This window comes from Oncorhynchus keta, chromosome 9 (assembly GCF_023373465.1).
Source record: "Oncorhynchus keta strain PuntledgeMale-10-30-2019 chromosome 9, Oket_V2, whole genome shotgun sequence".
Lineage (NCBI taxonomy): Eukaryota > Metazoa > Chordata > Actinopteri > Salmoniformes > Salmonidae > Oncorhynchus > Oncorhynchus keta.
Genome location: NC_068429.1, coordinates 2388912 through 2406506, shown reverse-complemented (window position 1 = coordinate 2406506; position 17595 = coordinate 2388912). Strand labels below are relative to the sequence as shown.

The 17595-nt window shown below is 39.8% G+C and overlaps 1 protein-coding gene across 1 annotated transcript in view; it reads right to left on the bottom strand.

The window, feature by feature from the left end:
- LOC118377883 (ciliary neurotrophic factor receptor subunit alpha-like) overlaps positions 1-17595 on the bottom strand; it is a 255118-nt gene that overhangs the window by 106512 nt on the left and 131011 nt on the right. The window contains exon 4 of the mRNA XM_052526010.1: positions 10763-10929. Coding sequence (XP_052381970.1) covers positions 10763-10929 — 167 coding nt within the window. The remainder of the gene's footprint in view (positions 1-10762; positions 10930-17595) is intronic.

Here is a 17595-nt window from a genome sequence, read left to right as displayed (position 1 = left end):
TTACTGTCTATTATCTATCCTTTACCCCTACCTACAGTATACTGCTGTTACTGTCTATTACCTATCCTTTACCCCTACCTACAGTATACTGCTGTTACTGTCTATTATCTATCCTTTACCCCTACCTACAGTATACTGCTGTTACTGTCTATTATCTATCCTTTACCCCTACCTACAGTATACTGCTGTTACTGTCTATTATCTATCCTTTACACCTACCTACAGTATACTGCTGTTACTGTCTATTATCTATCCTTTACCCCTACCTACAGTATACTGCTGTTACTGTCTATTATCTATCCTTTACCCCTACCTACATTATACTGCTGTTACTGTCTAGTATCTATCCTTTACCCCTACCTACAGTATACTGCTGTTACTGTCTATTACCTATCCTTTACCCCTACCTACAGTATACTGCTGTTACTGTCTATTATCTATCCTTTACCCCTACTTACAATATACTGCTGTTACTGTCTATTATCTATCCTTTACCCCTACCTACATTATACTGCTGTTAGTGTCTATTATCTGTCCTTTACCCCTACCTACAGTATACTGCTGTTACTGTCTATTATCTATCCTTTACCCCTACCTACAGTATACTGCTGTTACTGTCTATTATCTATCCTTTACCCCTACCTACAGTATACTGATGTTACTGTCTATTATCTGTCCTTTACCCCTACCTACATTATACTGCTGTTACTGTCTATTATCTGTCCTTTACCCCTACCTACAGTATACTGCTGTTACTGTCTATTATCTATCCTTTACCCCTACCTACAGTATACTGCTGTTACTGTCTATTATCTATCCTTTACCCCTACCTACAGTATACTGCTGTTACTGTCTATTATCTATCCTTTACCCCTACCTACAGTATACTGCTGTTACTGTCTATTATCTATCCTTTACCCCTACCTACAGTATACTGCTGTTACTGTCTATTATCTATCCTTTACCCCTACCTACATTATACTGCTGTTAGTGTCTATTATCTGTCCTTTACCCCTACCTACAGTATACTGATGTTACTGTCTATTATCTATCCTTTACCCCTACCTACAGTATACTGCTGTTACTGTCTATTATCTATCCTTTACCCCTACCTACAGTATACTGCTGTTACTGTCTATTATCTATCCTTTACCCCTACCTACAGTATATTGCTGTTACTGTCTATTATCTATCCTTTACCCCTACCTACAGTATACTGCTGTTACTGTCTATTATTTATCCTGTTGTCTAGTCATTTTACCCCTACCTACAGTATACACTGATTATACCAAACATTAGGAACACCTTGTTCCTCACCCATCTACACACAATACCCCATAATGAAGTGAAAATGCTCGTAGAAAATGTTGCTAATTTATTGGAAATTAAATACAGAAACATCTAATTTACATAAGTATTCAGACCCCTGAGTCATTACTTGTCACGCCCTGACCTTAGAGCTTTTTATGTCTATATTTTGGTTTGGTCAGGGTGTGATTAGGGTGGGTATTCTATGTTCCCTTTTCTATGTTTTTGTATTTCTATGTTTTGGCCGGGTCTGGTTCTCAATCAGGGACAGCTGTCTATCGTTGTCTTTGATTGGGAACCATACTTAGGTAGCTTTTTCCCACAGGGTTTTTGTAGGTGGTTATTTTCTATTTTGTGTTTCTGCACCTGACAGGACTGTTCCGGTTTTCGTTAATTCTCTTTGTTATTAATGTTATTCAGTGGTCAGTGGAAATAAAAGTACGACCGTTTAACGTGCTAGAGAGGATACCGTTTACCGTGTGGTGCTTTGGTCCTTCTTCAACAGACGATCGTTACAGAGCTAGAGAGGATACCGTTTACCACGCTGTGCTTTGGTCCTTCTTGACAGGTCAATCATTACAGAGCTAGAGAGGATACCGTTTACCACGCTGTGCTTTGGTCCTTCTTGAAAGGTCAATCATTACAGAGCTAGAGAGGATACCGTTTACCACGCTGTGCTTTGGTCCTTCTTCAACAGACGATCGTTACAGAGTTAGAGAGGATGCCGTTTACCACGCTGTGCTTTGGTCCACACCTTCTTCAACAGACGATCGTTACAGAGCTAGAGAGGATATCGTTTACCACGCTGTGCTTTGGTCCACACCTTCTTCAACAGACGATCGTTACAGAGCTAGAGAGGATACCGTTTACCACGCTACGCTTTGGTCCACACCTTCTTCAACAGACGATCGTTACAGAGCTAGAGAGGATATCGTTTACCGTGTGGTGCTTTGGTCCTTCTTCAACAGACGATCGTTACAGAGCTAGAGAGGATACCGTTTACCGTGATGCGCTTTGGTCCTTCTTGAAAGGTCAATCATTACAGAGCTAGAGAGGATACCGTTTACAGCGCTACGCTTTGGTCCACACCTTCTTCAACAGACGATCGTTACAGAGCTAGAGAGGATACCGTTTACCGCGCTGTGCTTTGGTCCACACCTTCTTCAACAGACGATCGTTACAGAGCTAGAGAGGATACCGTTTACAGCGCTACGCTTTGGTCCACACCTTCTTCAACAGACGATCGTTACAGAGTTAGAGAGGATACCGTTTACAGCGCTACGCTTTGGTCCACACCTTCTTCAACAGACGATCGTTACAGAACTAGAGAGGATACCGTTTACAGCGCTACGCTTTGGTCCACACCTTCTTCAACAGACGATCGTTACAGAGTTAGAGAGGATACCGTTTACCGCGCTGTGCTTTGGTCCACACCTTCTTCAACAGACGATCGTTACAGAGCTAGAGAGGATACCGTTTACAGCGCTACGCTTTGGTCCACACCTTCTTCAACAGACGATCGTTACAGAGCTAGAGAGGATACCGTTTACCACGCTACGCTTTGGTCCACACCTTCTTCAACAGACGATCGTTACAGAGCTAGAGAGGATACCGTTTACCGCGCTTTGCTTTGGTCCACACCTTCTTCAACAGACGATCGTTACAGAGCTAGAGAGGATACCGTTTACCATGCTACGCTTTGGTCCACACCTTCTTCAACAGACGATCGTTACAGAGCTAGAGAGGATACCGTTTACAGCGCTGTGCTTTGGTCCTTCTTCATGTGAAATCACACATGTAAGATACCAAATTAAAGCTACACGTGTTGTGAATCCAGCCAACATGTCAGATTTAAAAAAGGCTTTTCGGCGAAAGCAAACAATGCTATTATCTGAGGATAGCACCCCTGTAAACAAAGAGAGCTGAACCCTGCAGGCGCGACACAAAACGCAGAAATAAAAATATAAATCATGCCTTACCTTTGACGAGCTTCTTTTGTTGGCACTCCAATATGTCCCATAAACATCACAAATGGTCCTTTTGTTCGATTAATTCCATCCATATATATCCACAATGTCCATTTATTTGGCGCGTTTGATCCAGATAAACACCGGTTCCAACTTGAGCAACGTGACTACAAAATATCCCAAAAGTTACCTGTAAACTTTGCGAAAACATTTCAAACTACTTTTGTAATACAACTTTGGGTATTTTTTAAAGTAAAGAATCAATAAGATTGAAGATTGAATGTTCTGTGTTCAATACAGGAAGAAAGTAAACTGTACACATGAAGACCATCGTTTTGAACAGGGCTTCTTCTTCATTACACAAAGGAAAAACCTCAACGAATTTCTAAAGACTGGTGACATCCAGTGGAAGGTAGGAACTGAAAGCAAGTCCCTTAGAAATCTGGATCCCCAATGAAAACCCATTGAAAAGAGAGTGACCTAAAAAAAAAAGAAATCTGAATGGTTTGTCCTCGGGGTTTCGCCTGCTACATAAGATCTGTTATACTCACAGACATGATTCAAACAGTTTTAGAAACTTCAGAGTGTTTTCTATCCATATCTACTAATATGCATATCTCATCTTCTGGGGATGAGTAGCAGGCAGTTGAATTTGGGCATGCTTTTCATCCAAAATTCCAAATGCTGCCCCCTATCCTAGAGAAGTTTAAGTTAAAACTGTAACTAGGCCACTCAGGAACATTGAATGTTTTCTAGGCATGCAACGCCAGTGTAGATTTGACCTTGTAATTCAGGTTATTGTCCTGCTGAAAGGTGAATTAATCCCCCAGGGTCTTGTGGAAAGCAGACTTAACCAGGTTTTCCTCTAGGATTTTTCCTGTGCTAAACTAAATTCTATTTATTTTTTTTACCCTTAAAACCTCCCCAGTCCTTAACGATTGCAAGCATATACAGAACACGATTCAGCCACCACTATGCTTGAAAATATGAGGGGTGCTTCTCAGTAATGTGTTGTATTGGAATTGCCCTAAACAAAACACTTTGTATTCAGTATTACTTTAGAAACCTCCAGATGATGGACTGATAGCTGAAACATGCAGGTGATGGGCTGATAGCTGAAACCTCCAGATGACTGGCTGATAGCTGAAACCTCCAGATGACTGGCTGATAGCTGAAACCTCCAGATGATGGACTGATAGCTGAAACATTCAGATGACTGGCTGATAGCTGAAACATTCAGGTGATGGGCTGATAGCTGAAACATTCAGATGACTGGCTGATAGCTGAAACCTCCAGATGACTGGCTGATAGCTGAAACATTCAGATGATGGGCTGATAGCTGAAACATGCAGGTGATGGGCTGATAGCTGAAACATTCAGATGACTGGCTGATAGCTGAAACCTCCAGATTACTGGCTGATAGCTGAAACCCCCAGATGATGGACTGATAGCTGAAACATTCAGATGATGGACTGATAGCTGAAACATTCAGATGATGGACTGATAGCTGAAACATTCAGATGACTGGCTGATAGCTGAAACCTCCAGATGACTGGCTGATAGCTGAAACATTCAGATGATGGGCTGATAGCTGAAACATGCAGGTGATGGGCTGATAGCTGAAACATTCAGATGACTGGCTGATAGCTGAAACCTCCAGATTACTGGCTGATAGCTGAAACCCCCAGATGATGGACTGATAGCTGAAACATTCAGATGATGGACTGATAGCTGAAACATGCAGGTGATGGACTGATAGCTGAAACATTCAGATGATGGGCTGATAGCTGAAACATTCAGATGACTGGCTGATAGCTGAAACATTCAGATGATGGGCTGATAGCTGAAACCTCCAGATTACTGGCTGATAGCTGAAACCCCCAGATGATGGACTGATAGCTGAAACATTCAGATGATGGACTGATAGCTGAAACCCCCAGATGATGGACTGATAGCTGAAACATTCAGCTGATGGGCTGATAGCTGAAACCATAAGACAATGCGCTGGTATCTGAAACATGCAGGTGATGGACTGATAGCTGAAACATTAAGACAATGCGCTGGTATCTGAAACATGCAGGTGATGGACTGATAGCTGAAACATTCAGCTGATGGGCTGATAGCTGAAACATTCAGACAATGGGCTGATAGCTGAAACATTCAGACAATGGGCTGATAGCTGAAACATTCAGGTGATGGGCTGATAGCTGAAACCGTAAGACAATGCTCTGGTATCTGAAACATGCAGGTGATGGACTGATAGCTGAAACCGTAAGACAATGCTCTGGTATCTGAAACATGCAGGTGATGGACTGATAGCTGAAACATTCAGACAATGGGCTGATAGCTGAAACCGTAAGACAATGCTCTGGTATCTGAAACATGCAGGTGATGGACTGATAGCTGAAACCGTAAGACAATGCTCTGGTATCTGAAACATGCAGGTGATGGACTGATAGCTGAAACATTCAGACAATGGGCTGATAGCTGAAACCGTAAGACAATGCTCTGGTATCTGAAACATGCAGGTGATGGACTGATAGCTGAAACATTCAGACAATGGGCTGATAGCTGAAACATTAAGACAATGCTCTGGTATCTGAAACATTCAGGTGATGGACTGATAGCTGAAACATTGGTGCCGGAGGTGATGGCTACTTTTTTACGGGCTCCTAACCAACTGTGTTGTGTTTTTTTGCGGTTTTCTTTAGCGTTTTTTGCTTTTGCGTTGTAACTTATTTTGTACACAATGTTTCTGCCACCATTTATTACAACTGAAAAGAGCTTTTGGATGTCAGAAAAGCGATTACTCACCTCGAACTGGACAAAGATTTTTTCTTTAACATGTCGGAGGCAAAGGATTTACTGCTGATACCGGACCAGGCCCAAATCATTGTCATTAGCATAAAGAAAAGACAGCGATACAGGGGACGCAGGTCCAGGTACCTTGTGAGAATTCATCGGTGATTGGGTAACCCACCTCTACCATCCGCCTTATTGGCAAACGTGCAATCACTGGAGAATAAACTGGATGAGCTTCGTTCAAGACTATCTTACCAACGGGATATTTAAAAACTGTAATATCTTATGTTTCACAGAGTTGCGGCTGAACGACAACATAGATAATATACAGTTGGCTGGGTTTTCCATGCATCGGCAAGATAGAACAGATGCCTCTTGTAAAACAAGGGGTGGAGGTCTGTGTCTATTTGTCAACAACAGCTGGTGTGAGAAATCTAATATTAAGGACGATTTATTAACGTTTTGCTCGCCTGAGGAAGTGTCTCATGATAAACTGTAGACCACATTATTTATAACGAAATTTCATCTATATTTTTCGTAGCTGTCTATTTACCACCACAACCCGATGCTGGCACTAAGACCACACTCAACAAGCTATTTAAGTCAACCAAGCTTCTACATCTGCATTGCTTGCTGTTTGGGGTTTTAGGCTGGGTTTCTGTGTAGCTTTTTGTGACATCAGCTGATTTAAAAAGGGCTTCATAAATAAATGTGATTGATTGAGTTTGATTGATAAGCAAACAAGAGAAAATGCTTATCCAGAGGCCGAGCTCCTAGTGGCCGGGGACTTAAATCAGTTATACTTCATTTCTACCAGCATGTTACATGTGCAATCAGAGGGGAAAAAACACTAGACCACCTTTATTCCACACACAGAGACACGTACAAAGCTCTCCCTTGCCCTCCATTTGGCAAATCTGACCATAATTCTATCCTCCTGATGCCTACTAAAGCAGGAAGTACTAGTGACTCGCTCAATACGGAAGTGGTCAGATGATGCAAATGCTAAGCTACAGGACTGTTTTGTTAGCACAGACTGGAATATGTTCCCGGATTCTTCCAATTCCTTTGAGGAATAAACCATATCAGTCACCGGCCGCATCAATAAGTGCATAGACGACGTCGCCCCACAGTGTACATATCCCAACCAATCAGTCACTGGCTGCATCAATGACGTTGTCTCCACAGTGACCGTACGTACACAAACCAGAAGCCCTGGATTACAGCCAACATCCGTGCTGAGCTAAAGCATAGAGCTGCCACTTTCAAGGAGCGGGACTCTAACCCAGACGCTTATAAGAAATCCCGCTATGCCCTCAAACAAACCATCAAACAATCCAAAGCATTAATACAGGACTAAGATTGAATATTACTACACTGCCCTGAGCTGCCCAGTAACACGAGCCTACCAGACAAGTTCAATTACTTCTATGCATTCTTTGAAGTAAACAATACTGAAGCATGCATGAGAGCACCAGCTGTTCCTGATGACTCTGTGATCACGCTCGCAGTAGCCGATGTGAGTAAGACTTATCCAATTTACAGTAGCTATTACATTGAAATAATACCATGCTATTGTTTGAGAGAGAGCACCATTTTGAACATGAAAAGTTATTTATAAACAAATCAGGCACATTTGGGCAGTCTTGATACAATTTTTTAAACAGAAATACAATGGTTGATTGGGATCAGTCTAAAACTTTGCACATACATTGCTGACATCTAGTGGCCACAATCTAAATTGCTGGGCTGGAATAATACATGATGGCCTTTCTCTTGCATTTCAAAGATGGTACAAAACAAATACAAAATCATGTTTTATGGGCCAAGCTTCTGCCATCCAGGACCTCTACACCAGCCGGTGTCAGAGGAAGGACATAAATATGGCCAAAGACTCCAGCGACCCTAGCCACAGATGGTTCTCTCTGCTACCGCACGGCAAGCGGTACCGGAGCGCCACATGTTCCTCTGTTCATCATCTGTTTCCTTCCTTCACATGTCCCTCTGTTCATCATCTGTTTCCTTCCTTCACATGTCCCTCTATTCATCTGTTTCCTTCCTTCACATGTCCCTCTATTCAACATCTGTTTCCTTCATTCACATGTCCCTCTATTCATCATCTGTTTCCTTCCTTCACATGTCCCTCTGTTCATCATCTGTTTCCTTCCTTCACATGTCCCTCTATTCATCATCTGTTTCCTTCATTCACATGTCCCTCTATTCATCTGTTTCCTTCCTTCACATGTCCCTCTATTCAACATCTGTTTCCTTCATTCACATGTCCCTCTATTCATCATCTGTTTCCTTCCTTCACATGTCCCTCTGTTCATCATCTGTTTCCTTCCTTCACATGTCCCTCTATTCATCATCTGTTTCCTTCCTTCACATGTCCCTCTGTTCATCATCTGTTTCCTTCCTTCACATGTCCCTCTATTCATCATCTGTTTCCTTCCTTCACATGTCCCTCTATTCATCATCTGTTTCCTTCCTTCACATGTCCCTCTGTTCATCTGTTTCCTTCCTTCACATGTCCCTCTGTTCATCTGTTTCCTTCCTTCACATGTCCCTCTATTCATCATCTGTTTCCTTCCTTCACATGTCCCTCTGTTCATCATCTGTTTCCTTCCTTCACATGTCCCTCTGTTCATCTGTTTCCTTCCTTCACATGTCCCTCTGTTCATCATCTGTTTCCTTCCTTCACATGTCCCTCTGTTCATCATCTGTTTCCTTCCTTCACATGTCCCTCTATTCAACATCTGTTTCCTTCGTTCACATGTCCCTCTATTCATCATCTGTTTCCTTCCTTCACATGTCCCTCTGTTCATCATCTGTTTCCTTCCTTCACATGTCCCTCTGTTCATCATCTGTTTCCTTCCTTCACATGTCCCTCTGTTCATCATCTGTTTCCTTCCTTCACATGTCCCTCTGTTCATCATCTGTTTCCTTCCTTCACATGTCCCTCTGTTCATCATCTGTTTCCTTCCTTCACATGTCCCTCTGTTCATCATCTGTTTCCTTCCTTCACATGTCCCTCTATTCATCATCTGTTTCCTTCCTTCACATGTCCCTCTGTTCATCATCTGTTTCCTTCCTTCACATGTCCCTCTGTTCATCATCTGTTTCCTTCCTTCACATGTCCCTATGTTCAACATCTGTTTCCTTCCTTCACATGTCCCTCTATTCAACATCTGTTTCCTTCCTTCACATGTCCCTCTGTTCATCATCTGTTTCCTTCCTTCACATGTCCCTCTATTCATATGTTTCCTTCAGATGTGCCTAGTGAACCTGCAACCGCAACACATCAATAACACTTAAAACATAAGATCTCCTCTAAGCATTACAGGGATATGGCTCTGAATATATACAGCAACACCTCCCCTGGGCGGCAGCGTAGCCTAGTGGTTAGAGAGTAGAGGTGGCAGGTTAGCCTAGTGGTTAGAGAGTAGAGATGGCAGGTTAGCCTAGTGGTTATTAGAGGAGGCAGGTAGCCTAGTGGTTAGAGTGTAGAGGTGGCAGGTTAGCCTAGTGGTTAGAGTGTAGAGGTGGCAAGGTTAGCCTAGTGGTTAGAAGTATAGGTGGCAGGTTAGCCTAGTGGTTAGGATAGAGGTGGCAGGTTAGCCTAGTGGTTAGAACACCTGTAGAGGAGGCAGCGTAGCCTAGTGGTTAGAGCGTTGGACTAGTATCCGGAAGGTTGCAAGTTCAAACCCCCGAGCTGACACAAATCTGTCGTTCTGCCCCTGAACAGGCAATTAAAAGAAAATAAAAAATTAAAAGCATTCCTGTCGCTTTATATCCTTGTATTGCTACTGGTGTATCATCAAAGGAATTATCATTTCATGAACCTTATTTCTAAGGCTACATATATTAACATGGGCTGTTTTCAGCCCTTTCCTGGGTAGCTGATCAGAGATATCCATAATACTGACAAGAGCAGACAAAGCAAGATAAAACAAATATAAATTCACCAGTCCATTAATCAGTTTGTGTGCTGCGGGGGTTGAAGCTACGAACCCATACTGTAGGCTTGGCTCTCTCATCCCTTCCAGACCTCTGGGTCTGGCCCAAATGGCTCCCTATTCCATGTGGGTCTTTGCCAAAAGTTGTGCAAACTATAGGGAATAGGGAGCCATTTGAGACGCAGACATTGTATCAATACAGGGAGAATTGAATATTAGATCCTTCAGCCTGTTTCAGAAAATATTTACCTACGGAATAACGACCATTAATGATGACTGACATATGTTGTCTGTCCTAACAAACTTCTGTTGTCTGTCCTAATGAGTTTAAAGAAAATATAATTAGGCTGCCTGCAGGTTGCTGTTGTAGAGAGTTGGCTATAAAATAAACAATGACTGCTGTGATGTGAAGGTTGACACAGCCTGATAGGACAGGTTGTTCTGAGTGATATTTGGCTGGTGAGGAGAGTTGACATCAAGGTTGACACAGCCTGATAGGACAGGTTGTTCTGAGTGATATTTGGCTGGTGAGGAGAGTTGACATCAAGGTTGACACAGCCTGATAGGACAGGTTGTTCTGAGTGATATTTGGCTGGTGAGGAGAGTTGACATCAAGGTTGACACAGCCTGATAGGACAGGTTGTTCTGAGTGATATTTGGCTGGTGAGGAGAGTTGACACCAAGGTTGACAGCCTGCGATACAACAAAAAACAACCATGGTCTACGTACCTATGTTGATCTCTTCAAAGGTGATGGTGGTGGAGGCTTTTCCCAGGGCGTTGACAGCTGTAACGTTGACTCTGTAGGGGTAGCTACTGAACACCTCAGGGAACAGAACGTGGCAGCGGTTCTTATGGACCACATCCCTTGTTACTTCTAGGGACTCCTGGTTGTGTCTGAGAGGAGAGAGAGGAGAGAGCGGAGAGAGCGAGAGAGAACAACAGAGGGGGAAGATGACAGAGAGATGGTGTCTTATTATGTTAGAGAAGGAGGTGTTGTCTTATTATGTTAGAGAAGGAGGTGGTGTCTTATTATGTTAGTGAAGGAGATGGTGTCTTATTATGTTAGAGAAGGAGATGTTGTCTTATTATGTTAGAGAAGGAGATGTTGTCTTATTATGTTAGAGAAGGAGATGTTGTCTTATTATGTTAGAGAAGGAGATGTTGTCTTATTATGTTAGAGAAGGAGATGTTGTCTTATTATGTTAGAGAAGGAGATGGTGTCTTATTATGTTAGAGAAGGAGATGGTGTCTTATTATGTTAGAGAAGGAGATGTTGTCTTATTATGTTAGAGAAGGAGATGGTGTCTTATTATGTTAGAGAAGGAGATGTTGTCTTATTATGTTAGAGAAGGAGATGGTGTCTTATTATGTTAGAGAAGGAGATGTTGTCTTATTATGTTAGAGAAGGAGATGTTGTCTTATTATGTTAGAGAAGGAGATGTTGTCTTATTATGTTAGAGAAGGAGATGGTGTCTTATTATGTTAGAGAAGGAGATGGTGTCTTATTATGTTAGAGAAGGAGATGGTGTCTTATTATGTTAGAGAAGGAGATGGTGTCTTATTATGTTAGAGAAGGAGATGTTGTCTTATTATGTTAGAGAAGGAGATGGTGTCTTATTATGTTAGAGAAGGAGATGGTGTCTTATTATGTTAGAGAAGGAGATGGTGTCTTATTATGTTAGAGAAGGAGATGGTGTCTTATTATGTTAGAGAAGGAGATGGTGTCTTATTATGTTAGAGAAGGAGATGGTGTCTTATTATGTTAGAGAAGGAGATGTTGTCTTATTATGTTAGAGAAGGAGATGTTGTCTTATTATTTAGAGAAGGAGATGTTGTCTTATTATGTTAGAGAAGGAGATGTTGTCTTATTATGTTAGAGAAGGAGATGGTGTCTTATTATGTTAGAGAAGGAGATGTTGTCTTATTATGTTAGAGAAGGAGATGGTGTCTTATTATGTTAGAGAAGGAGATGGTGTCTTATTATGTTAGAGAAGGAGATGGTGTCTTATTATGTTAGAGAAGGAGATGTTGTCTTATTATGTTAGAGAAGAGGAGATGTTGTCTTATGTTAGAGAAGGAGATGTCTTGTTAGTGAAGGAGATGTTGTCTTATTATGTTAGAGAAGGAGATGTTGTCTTATTATGTTAGAGAAGGAGATGTTGTCTTATTATGTTAGAGAAGGAGATGGTGTCTTATTATGTTAGAGAAGGAGATGGTGTCTTATTATGTTAGAGAAGGAGATGGTGTCTTATTATGTTAGAGAAGGAGATGGTGTCTTATTATGTTAGAGAAGGAGATGGTGTCTTATTATGTTAGAGAAGGAGATTGTGTCTTATTATGTTAGAGAAGGAGATGGTGTCTTATTATGTTAGAGAAGGAGATGGTGTCTTATTATGTTAGAGAAGGAGATGGTGTCTTATTATGTTAGAGAAGGAGATGGTGTCTTATTATGTTAGAGAAGGAGATGGTGTCTTATTATGTTAGAGAAGGAGATGGTGTCTTATTATGTTAGAGAAGGAGATGGTGTCTTATTATGTTAGAGAAGGAGATGGTGTCTTATTATGTTAGAGAAGGAGATGGTGTCTTATTATGTTAGAGAAGGAGATGGTGTCTTATGTTAGAGAAGGAGATGGTGTCTTATTATGTTAGAGAAGGAGATGTCTTATTATGTTGGAGAAGGAGATGTTGTCTTATTATGTTAGAGAAGGAGATGTTGTCTTATTATGTTAGAGAAGGAGATGGTGTCTTATTGTGTTAGAGAAGGAGATGGTGTCTTATTGTGTTAGAGAAGGAGATTGTGTCTTATTGTGTTAGAGAAGGAGATGGTGTCTTATTATGTTAGAGAAGGAGATGGTGTCTTATTATGTTAGAGAAGGAGATGGTTTCTTATTATGTTAGAGAAGGAGATGGTGTCTTATTATGTTAGAGAAGGAGATGGTGTCTTATTATGTTAGAGAAGGAGATGGTGTCTTATTATGTTAGAGAAGGAGATGGTGTCTTATTATGTTAGAGAAGGAGATGGTGTCTTATTATGTTAGAGAAGGAGATGGTGTCTTATTATGTTAGAGAAGGAGATGGTGTCTTATTATGTTAGAGAAGGAGATGTTGTCTTATTATGTTAGAGAAGGAGATGTTGTCTTGTTATGTTAGAGAAGGAGATGTCTTATTATGTTAGAGAAGGAGGTGTTGTCTTATTATTTGGAGAAGGAGATGTTGTCATGTTAGTGAAGGAGATGTTGTCTTATTATGTTAGAGAAGGAGATGTTGTCTTATTATGTTAGAGAAGGAGATGGTGTCTTGTTATGTTAGAGAAGGAGATGTCTTATTATGTTAGAGAAGGAGGTGTTGTCTTATTATTTGGAGAAGGAGATGTTGTCATGTTAGTGAAGGAGATGTTGTCTTATTATTTGGAGAAGGAGATGTCTTATTATTTGGAGAAGGAGATGTTGTCATGTTAGTGAAGGAGATGTTGTCTTATTATTTGGAGAAGGAGATGTTGTCATGTTAGAGAAGGAGATGTCTTATTATGTTAGAGAAGGAGATGTTGTCTTATTATGTTGGAGAAGGAGATGTTGTCTTATTATGTTAGAGAAGGAGATGTTGTCTTATTATGTTAGTGAAGGAGATGTTGTCTTATTATGTTAGAGAAGGAGATGTTGTCTTATTATGTTATGTTAGAAGGAGATGTTGTCTTATTATGTTAGTGAAGGAGATGTTGTCTTATTATGTTAGTGAAGGAGATGTTGTCTTATTATGTTAGTGAAGGAGATGTTGTCTTATTATGTTAGAAGGAGATGTTGTCTTATTATGTTAGAGAAGGAGATGTTGTCTTATTGTGTTAGAGAAGGAGATGGTGTCTTATTATGTTAGAGAAGGAGAGATGGTGTCTTATTATGTTAGAGAAGGAGATGGTGTCTTGTTATGTTAGAGAAGGAGATGGTGTCTTATTATGTTAGAGAAGGAGATGGTGTCTTATTATGTTAGAGAAGGAGATGGTGTCTTATTATGTTAGAGAAGGAGATGTTGTCTTATTATGTTAGAGAAGGAGATGTTGTCTTATTATGTTAGAGAAGGAGATGGTGTCTTATTATGTTAGAGAAGGAGATGGTGTCTTGTTATGTTAGAGAAGGAGATGGTGTTATGTTAGAGAAGGAGATGTTGTCTTATTATGTTAGAGAAGGAGATGGTGTCTTATTATGTTAGAGAAGGAGATGGTGTCTTATTATGTTAGAGAAGGAGATGTTGTCTTATTATGTTAGAGAAGGAGATGTTGTCTTATTATGTTAGAGAAGGAGATGGTGTCTTATTATGTTAGAGAATGAGATGTTGATGTTGAAGGAGATGTTGTCTTATTATGTTAGAGAAGGAGATGTTGTCTTATTATGTTAGAGAAGGAGATGTTGTCTTATTATGTTAGAGAAGGAGATGTCTTATTATGTTTGTCTTATTATGTTAGAGAAGGAGATGGTGTCTTATTATGTTAGAGAAGGAGATGTTGTCTTATTATGTTAGTTAGAGAAGGAGATGGTGTCTTATTATGTTAGAGAAGGAGATGGTGTCTTATTATGTTAGAGAAGGAGATGGTGTCTTATTATGTTAGAGAAGGAGATGTTGTCTTATTATGTTAGAGAAGAAGATGTTGTCTTATTATGTTAGAGAAGGAGATGGTGTCTTATTATGTTAGAGAAGGAGATGGTGTCTTATTATGTTAGAGAAGAGATGGTGTCTTATTATGTTAGAGAAGAGATGTTGTCTTATGTTAGAGAAGGAGATGGTGTCTTATTATGTTAGAGAAGGAGATGGTGTCTTATTATGTTAGAGAAGGAGATGTTTCTTATGTTAGAGAAGGAGATGGTGTCTTATTATGTTAGAGAAGGAGATGGTGTCTTATGTTAGAGAAGGGATGGTGTCTTATTATGTTAGAGAAGGAGATGGTGTCTTATTGTGTTAGAGAAGGAGATGGTGTCTTATTATGTTAGAGAAGGAGATGGTGTCTTATTATGTTAGAGAAGGAGATGTTGTCTTATTATGTTCGAGAAGGAGATGGTGTCTTATTATGTTAGAGAAGGAGATGTTGTCTTATTATGTTAGAGAAGGAGATGGTGTCTTATTGTGTTAGAGAAGGAGATGGTGTCTTATTATGTTAGAGAAGGAGATGGTGTCTTATTATGTTAGAGAAGGAGATGGTGTCTTATTATGTTAGAGAAGGAGATGGTGTCTTATTATGTTAGAGAAGGAGATGGTGTCTTATTATGTTAGAGAAGGAGATGGTGTCTTATTATGTTAGAGAAGGAGATGGTGTCTTATTATGTTAGAGAAGGAGATGGTGTCTTATTATGTTAGAGAAGGAGATGGTGTCTTATGTTAGAGAAGGAGATGGTGTCTTATTATGTTAGAGAAGTTGAGATGTTGTCTTATTATGTAGCAGAAGGAGATGGTGTCTTATTATGTTAGAGAAGGAGATGGTGTCTTATTATGTTAGAGAAGGAGATGGTGTCTTATTATGTTAGAGAAGGAGATGGTGTCTTATTATGTTAGAGAAGGAGATGGTGTCTTATTATGTTAGAGAAGGAGATGGTGTCTTATTATGTTAGAGAAGGAGATGGTGTCTTATTATGTTAGAGAAGGAGATGGTGTCTTATTATGTTAGAGAAGGAGATGGTGTCTTATTATGTTAGAGAAGGAGATGGTGTCTTATTATGTTAGAGAAGGAGATGGTGTCTTGTTATGTTAGAGAAGGAGATGTTGTCTTATTATGTTAGAGAAGGAGGTGTTGTCTTATTAATTTGGAGAAGGAGATGTCTTATTATGTTAGAGAAGGAGATGGTGTCTTATTATTTGGAGAAGGAGATGTTGTCATGTTAGTGAAGGAGATGTCTTATTATGTTAGAGAAGGAGATGTTGTCTTATTATGTTAGAGAAGGAGATGGTGTCTTGTTATGTTAGAGAAGGAGATGTTGTCTTATTATGTTAGAGAAGGAGATGTTGTCTTATTATGTTAGAGAAGGAGATGTTGTCTTATTATGTTAGAGAAGGAGATGTTGTCTTATTATGTTAGTGAAGGAGATGTTGTCTTATTATGTTAGAGAAGGAGATGTTGTCTTATTATGTTAGAGAAGGAGATGTTGTCTTATTATGTTAGAGAAGGAGATGGTGTCTTGTTATGTTAGAGAAGGAGATGGTGTTATGTTAGAGAAGGAGATGTTGTCTTATTATGTTAGAGAAGGAGATGTTGTCTTATGTTAGTGAATGTTAGAGAAGGAGAGATGTTGTCTTATTATGTTAGTGAAGGAGATGTTGTCTTATTATGTTAGTGAATGAGATGTTGTCTTATTATGTTAGTGAAGGAGATGTTGTCTTATTATGTTAGTGAATGTTGAGATGTTGTCTTATTATGTTAGTGAAGGAGATGTTGTCTTATTATGTTAGTGAATGAGAGATGTTGTCTTATTATGTTAGAGAAGGAGATGTCTTATTATGTTAGAGAAGGAGATGTTGTCTTATTATGTTAGAGAAGGAGATGTTGTCTTATGTTAGAGAAGGAGATGTTGTCTTATTATGTTAGAGAAGGAGATGTTGTCTTATTATGTTAGAGAAGGAGATGTTGTCTTATTATGTTAGAGAAGGAGATGTTGTCTTATTATGTTAGAGAAGGAGATGGTGTCTTATTATGTTAGTGAATGTTGAGATGTTGTCTTATTATGTTAGTGAATGAGATGTTGTCTTATTATGTTAGAGAAGGAGATGGTGTCTTATTATGTTAGAGAAGGAGATGGTGTCTTATTATGTTAGTGAATGAGATGTTGTCTTATTATGTTAGAGAAGGAGATGTTGTCTTATTATGTTAGAGAAGGAGATGTTGTCTTATTATGTTAGAGAAGGAGATGTTGTCTTATTATGTTAGAGAAGGAGATGTTGTCTTATTATGTTAGTGAAGGAGATGTCTTATATTACAGAAGGAGTTGAAGTCTTGAAAACTTCCTTCACACTGCAACTGTTTTCCAAAACAAAATTCAGCCATGGTGATTTTGGTGTTGTCAGTATCTAAGGGCCACTGAACCAGGGTGCTGAAGGGCTTTCTCAGATCTCTATAGGAGACAGAGGTTGTGTCATTATAGTGGGTGGTAGTGGTCGTTAATTATGAGGCTCAGAGCGTGGGTTGTAGTGTGGGTTGTTATTTTTTTTATTTTTTTTTTATTTCACCTTTATTTAACCAGGTAGGCTAGTTGAGAACAGGTTCTCATTTACAATTGCGACCTGGCCAAGATAAAGCAAAGCAGTGTGAACAGAAAACACAGAGTTACACATGGAATAAACAAACGTACAGTCAATAACACAGCAGAAAAGAAGTCTATATACAATGTGAGCAAGTGAGGTGAGATAAGGGAGGTAAAGGCAAAAAAAGGCCATGGTGGCAAAGTAAATACAATATAGCAAGTGAAACACTGGAATGGTTGATTTGCAGTGGAAGAATGTGCAAAGTAGAGATAGAAAGAATGGGGTGCAAAGGAGCAAAATAAATAAATAAATACAGTAGGGAAAGAGGTAGTTGTTTGGGCT